Raw genomic sequence first — 6,456 nt, 5'->3', positions numbered from 1 at the left:
AATACAAATTTATCAAAAAAATAAAGAGAGAAAAATTTAGAATCCGTGAACTTAAATCTTATCTGACAGAAAGAGTTGAGCAAAATTTAGAAGAAAATAGTGAATATCAGATGTGGAGAGCTGTGAGTAGTAATCCATGCATTATTGTTGCGTAAGCAAATATAGTGATGTATCAAATTATGATGACATTTCACATCACAATATATTTTATATCATCTTCCAAAAACATTGTACTTATGAATAAAAAATAGTATACGAAGACATTATAAATGGAATAAGTGAAGATATTTTCATTAAATGGATTTGCCTGGAAATAATTAGAAATATCACACTCTCATCATTTCAAATTCTTCCAACCAAAACAAAATATCAATTAGACAACACATATAAACAAGTTTTGATCAGATTAAAAAGTCTTTTATACAGTTCCTGACTCATACATATCCCACAACAGTATTTTCATTTTTTAGTCTTCCCCATTTGGAGAGATATGTGCTTATATTTTTAAAAAAAATGAAAAAGTCATGATTGATTGTATTGCTAGTCTGCTTCGCCGTACAGCAAGATCAAAGATTCAGAAATATACAATAAGAATAATACATTGAAGTAAAGCATCTTTGTTGTTAAAAAATGGCAGATGCTTAAAGACAACTGATGCCTCCCCCACAAGTTCAGAGTTCAAACTTGATGACTTGACGATGCACGGTAAATGTGGTCGAGATATGCCATAGGAACATACACTGCATTTGTGAGGGAGCTGTGGCGCCATCCATAAGATATGTAAACCAATGCCCCCATAATCAGCCAGATCGAAACCCGGATCCATGTCCCAACTCTGTTTCACAGAACCAAATGGGGTTATCAAAAGTATTTGATAGAATGCATCTGTCGGTAGATTTCAGCAAAAGGAAGAGAGGTTCATGGTTGATTACTCACCCAAGACTCATTAGTAAATATGAGTTGATCAAAATGCAAGCTGCCGGTAAAAACGGAACAAACGGGCAAAGGAAACCTGTAAACATATGACAGATGACGGATATTATGTTTCAAACCGAAATCTCATCCATGTTTATTGCATAAAAACTTGAACATACCTCCTGTGTGCCCGAAGCTGTGCCTAGCTTCATCCTGGTTTAAACATGCAAGAACAACCAAACTGCACAACAGGATCGCTGCACCGACTGCGCCCGAACTGAAACGAACAAGGCTGATACAGCGCAACAGGACAATTAAAAGCATAAGAATGTTTGACTTATAAACTATGATAAAATCATGCTTTGTCATTCCACATTCCAAAGAAATATGATATGAGATTCTCAGTCTATCCGCCTTGAGGACATTAAGCTCATGTCCGATCAGTCTGAAACAGCTCAATTCATGTTTCTCATTAAATTACATCCTCCACATGAAGGCATCTCATTTTTCTTTAGACCATCCATGCAAATAAAGAAATCCCTTCCCTTCCCCACCATAATGCACCCAAGCAAGCATTTGAGCTTACATGAGTGCGATGTGTCCCTGCTACAAGAGCTAAAAGGCCTTAACAAGTCAATTAGTCGGCATGTGCATACTTAACAATGTGAAATTTGGGGAAGGGCAGCTTTCTTGAGAATGACATTTACAAGCACCAGATGAAGAAACTAAAGTAGAAAGACTTTGAAAAAGTTGACAAACCTTGGAAGGTATTCAGCAGAAGCTGCAGATGTAAGAACAAGAACACCTATGCAGAAAAGGGCTATATTCCAAATTGCAATGTTCCTCCGTCTCCGCGGATTTTGTTTATCTGTAAAGGAATGTGAAGACAAAATGCTATCGTTAGAGAAAATGAAAACTACATGCGGTCACATGGTAAACAAATGCATTTTTCATAAATGATATAGGCTATGCTAATTCTGAAAGCAAAAGCAACAAAAACGGGCACATTCTAGATAATAAGGAGGATGTACGAGTACGTTTTACTTCTTTGACTATGAGAGGTCAATACAGAAGGGTTCCAAGGCCTCCTTTATTAACAAATAAAAGCTATAGTTAAATTGTTGCATTTCTTAGCCTAATTTCATTCTTTCTGCACACTGCCATCTGAATGAACTTGTATACCTTGATTACCTTCACAGAATTGCTTTTCAATAAGAGGATACTGAATTGAAGCCTCCCCATACACTGACTGACTTGGACTTTGCTCGACAATATCAGCATCATTAAATTCTTTTCTTTCCATCGACTGACTATCATCATCAAGCTGCTTCCTCACTGAATCAATGAACTGTTGAAGAGATGATGGAAGTGGCACCTCTTCTGGAGGAGCATATCTGAGTATTAAGATCGAAATTGCAACAACAGTGAATGCAAGCAGAGTACCAACACTAACCTGCACCAGAGATAGAAAAAAGCATCTTACGCTTAACAGACATACATTCTTCCCCACAAACTTTTGTACTTCATAGTTAATTGGTATGAAACAACTTACCATCCCGGACAATTCCGAAACGTCCATAAAAAAAGCCAATACTGCAGCAAGCATACCGGTTGTCACTGTGCTCTTTACTGGAACTTGGGTGCGTGTACTGATGTCAGAAAAGAATGCAGGTAATAATCCATCCCTGGCCATTGCCATCAAGAGTCGTGGCTGAAGAAATATGCATAAAGTCAAATATGTACAATACCACATCCTCATGCAAATTTAGAACCAGTTAAGCAGCAATAGAAGTATGAACCAGAATTACTAATTGTAAGTAAATATAAACTTACCTGAGGAAGAAGTGAACCCATCAAACTTGCACAGAGAGCAGTAACTGCCCCAGCTGTGACTATGTATCTACAAGTATAAAAACCAAACATGGAGTTCAAAAGTAAGTTTTGGAGCACAGGCCTTAAAAATTAAAGGATGAAACAACACCATGAACTACCAAAAGAATACAATGCTTACGCAGCCCACTGCATTCCGTTGGCAGAAAAAGTTGAGGAGATAGGAGTGTCTGGATTCAATGCATAGTATGGAACTAAGCCAACAATAACAACTGATACGAGCATGTACAAAATACAACACAGTGTCAAAGTCATCCCTATGCCCAACGGTAAATCTCGTAAAGGTCTTTTTGTCTGCCATGAAGAGGGGGAAAGGATATATATCAAAAAGAGATCATAATAAGGTGGCTTGTCAGTCATGCGAATCGACTCAACATAAAAGGACATATTAGTACTTAGGGTGCTTATTTTATCTATGGTAAATCTCGTAAAGGTCTTTTTGTCTTCCATGAAGAGGGGGGAAAAGGATATATATCAAAAAGAGATCATAATAAGGTGGCTTGTCAGTCATGCGAATCAACTCAATGTAAAAGGACATATTAGTATTTAGGGTGCTTATTTTATCTATGGCAAATCTCGTAAAGGTCTTTTTGTCTGCCATGAAGAGGGGGAAAAGGATATATATCAAAAATAGATCATAATAAGGTGCCTTGTCAGTCATGCGAATCGGCTCAATGTAAAAGGACATATTAGTATTTAGCATGCTTATTTTATCTATGGTAAAGATAGATAATGGCAGGAGAGCATCATGAAAATCCGGTAATACCTCTTCAGCAGCACCAGTAACTGCATCAAAGCCTATATATGAAAAAAACACAATAGCAGATCCTGCTAGCATCCCATTTAGCCCAAAGGGGAAAAACCTGCAAACTTGAAAGGAAAACATAAAAAGGAGAGTAAAGCATACAAAAAAAAAAACTGAGCAAAGTCGAAGAAAAAAACATTATAGCTACCGGCCATGAAGTTCATAACCAACCCATCCAGTCTTGCAAGCCAAATAGCCACCAGCTACTATAATGAAAAGCATGGCACACACATTCACCGTTGTAACAATTGTTTGTACCAGTGAACTCTGTAATATCAAGTGTTAAATGAAAGCATTTACAAAAAACTAGATACACCTAAAACAGATAGAAAACCAATAGTCTACCTCCTTGATTCCGGCACACAGCAGAAACGTGACGATAAGAACTAAAATGGCTGCACATGGATCCACCACAACTCCGAGCTGAGGGATAGTGTGACGAACCAAAAAGGCAGGCAGATTACCTTCACCTCCCAAAAATAAGGCCTGAAACACAGAGCAATGAAGATCTTACAACATTCGCTCAAGTGAGGTAATAAATTACAGTATTACGCCAAAATTTTAGAAGTAAATCCTCACTATATTCGGTGATATGCCACGAGCAATAGCAGCACCACCAATTGTGTATTCTAGAATCAAAGACCAACCGATCAACCAAGCAACACTGCAAGTAACCACATTCTTACGTTACAAACCGAAATCAGATGCAATTATATAGAAAAACTTGAAAATATAAAATGATCCAATGATTTTAGTTTACCTTTCCCCTATGCATATATAGGCATAATGATATGCACTCCCAGCAGATGGGCAACGACTAGCAAGCTCCGCATAACAAAATGCGGAGAGCGCGGCAGCTAGTCCGGCAATGAGAAATGAAACAGTAAGAGCAGGTCCTGTGTGCTCTCTAGCAACTGTTCCAACAAGAACATATACCCCAGCTCCAATGGTTGTCCCTACTCCTGATTAATACAACATTCATTTAACAAATGTCAATGTGTATGAAACATCTAAAACGACTACCGCTATAGCTCCAAACATGAATTAAAATCCTTAAAGAAAACCAGCAAACACCCATCACCCCCAAATTCAACAAGCTCAGTATTCAGTCACCCTGGTTCCATCTCCATGACTAAAACTACACTAAAGACCAAATTTTCACAGAAACAACCGACACTTTTGCTTCAAAACAAAAACCAAAAAACAGGAGAGCACAGGAATAAACTGAAATGCCTATAAAACCAGAATATATATACCAAATGAAAATATGAGATAAGATGAACAAAAAATAAAACAAAATAAACCCAAATAGCAGAAGTACAAATTGAAGCAAAGTAATAGCAGGAATACCAATGGCAGTGAGGTCAAGAGCAGTTAGTTTCCTGGCTAATTGGTGACCTTCTCTCCTTACATGGACCGAATCAACTTGTTTTCTTCTAACTAAGCTTTTGAAACCCTTTGAACACTTTGAAAGTAGTGCTTCACCCTTGTCTTGCATACTAACAATCATACTTCAAAAAAATTCCTTTTGTTTACTTCCTGTTTTGTTGGGTGAAAATTTTATTAGCAGAAGAATAAAAAGAATGAGCTTTTGATGAATTTACAGGAAACCCATATGACAAATAATGTTAAAGAATTAGAAAGAAGAAAGGTTTTTGACCTTTTGGAGATAACTGAGAGGCAGAGAGATAACAGCTTTGGTCTAAATATGGGGCGAACACGTCGTGGTTACGTGTAAAAGATTCTTGATATTTATATCGCCATCCAATCTAAACAAAGAAACCATTAAAACAGCAATGTCTCATGATTTGTCACTAAAGACATTAATATAAAAAAAGATCATTTTTAATTAATGCGATAACATCAGTTACAATTTTTGTTTTTGTTTTTGTCAATTTTCTTGTTGTTGAGATATCATTCACAATTTAATATTGTACAACTCCATCAAAATAAAGTAATAATGATAACTAATATTTAATTACAGAATAAATAAATATATGATATCTTTTTATTGTATCTATAAAAAACTTTTTACTATATATATTTTTGAGTACTTTTATTATATTAATATGAATTATATATATTACTAATACTGGTGATTGAGGAATGTGAAAGTGAAAACTACATGCTTATGTAATGAAACACATAATCTGTTATGTATCGCATAATATGATATATATATATATATATATGTAATATATATAATTGAAATTATATTTTGGCTTATGCATAGTGAAAAAGGAATTATGTAATACATATATTTATAAAACATATATATAAAACAATATATCAAACTTGAGTTAAATGATAAAAATATAATTACTAAAAATTATTGGGGTTTGAATTTAAATCCTATTATGTTTATTCATATTTCTATTTTTAATATAAAATTTATAAAATAACAAAAACATTCTCAAAATATTATAGTTTATTTTTTCATCATTATCTAATTGACTCGTGACTCCAAATTTAGAAAAGAGTTTACTATAAATAGAAATTAAATAGAATAGTCTAAGTTGTGATTAAAATATTTATCAAAAATATTAAGTAAATACATATGATAGAAAAATATACATGCACTCTAAATATTTTTGGATCATTATTCGACACCTAAAATATTTTATGCAAGAAACTAGGACTTACAGTTTTGATACAATTTTAAAATAAAAAGAGGTAAAATTTAAGCTTTTAAAATTGGAAAACATCAAGCCTTCTATCATGTATTACAAAAGTGAAAGTGAGGCATATAAAATACTTTAGGCAAAGATCCAATCAATCGTTTCAAAGGATTTTCTTTTTTTTAAAGGAAAGAATAAAAGAGCTGCTTTCTGAACCTAATCACTGAA

At 34.6% G+C, this 6,456-nt stretch overlaps 1 protein-coding gene across 3 annotated transcripts; it reads right to left on the bottom strand.

Moving 5' to 3' along the window:
* Positions 1–387: 387 nt before the first annotated feature.
* Positions 388–5,393, bottom strand: LOC105804411 (cationic amino acid transporter 4, vacuolar). Of its 3 annotated transcripts, XM_012637016.2 has the most exons (15): positions 5,271–5,393; positions 4,961–5,149; positions 4,371–4,572; positions 4,190–4,274; positions 3,956–4,096; positions 3,759–3,877; positions 3,572–3,668; positions 2,927–3,099; positions 2,749–2,815; positions 2,468–2,626; positions 2,098–2,368; positions 1,675–1,783; positions 1,095–1,207; positions 937–1,012; positions 388–835 (listed from the first exon to the last, which is right to left on the bottom strand). In XM_012637016.2, the coding sequence occupies exons 2-15, from the start codon at positions 5,118–5,120 to the stop codon at positions 679–681; spliced, it is 1,929 nt and encodes a 642-aa protein (XP_012492470.1). In that variant the 5' UTR covers positions 5,121–5,149; positions 5,271–5,393; the 3' UTR covers positions 388–678. The 3 variants fall into 3 exon arrangements, with proteins under 3 accessions (XP_012492470.1, XP_012492469.1, XP_012492471.1); XM_012637015.2 differs by lacking the exon at positions 5,271–5,393 and having other exon boundaries at positions 4,961–5,264; XM_012637017.2 differs by lacking the exon at positions 5,271–5,393 and having other exon boundaries at positions 2,107–2,368; positions 4,961–5,264.
* Positions 5,394–6,456: the final 1,063 nt, after the last annotated feature.

The sequence above is a fragment of the Gossypium raimondii genome, chromosome 11 (genome assembly GCF_025698545.1).
Source record: "Gossypium raimondii isolate GPD5lz chromosome 11, ASM2569854v1, whole genome shotgun sequence".
NCBI classification, from domain to species: Eukaryota; Viridiplantae; Streptophyta; class Magnoliopsida; order Malvales; family Malvaceae; genus Gossypium; species Gossypium raimondii.
This window is presented reverse-complemented; position numbering and strand designations above follow the sequence as displayed.

What these genes read in the sequence shown, in the direction of transcription:
- LOC105804411 (XM_012637016.2), bottom strand. Translation starts at nt 5,120, where the DNA reads ATGATTGTTAGTATGCAAGACAAGGGTGAAGCACTACTTTCAAAGTGT. An exon ending in GTGGCATATCACCGAATATA is followed by an intron (nt 4,097 to 4,189) that starts GTGAGGATTTAC and finishes TCTGTGTTTCAG; the next exon opens with GCCTTATTTTTGGGAGGTGA. An exon ending in TTTCGGAATTGTCCGGGATG is followed by an intron (nt 2,369 to 2,467) that starts GTAAGTTGTTTC and finishes TCTCTGGTGCAG; the next exon opens with GTTAGTGTTGGTACTCTGCT.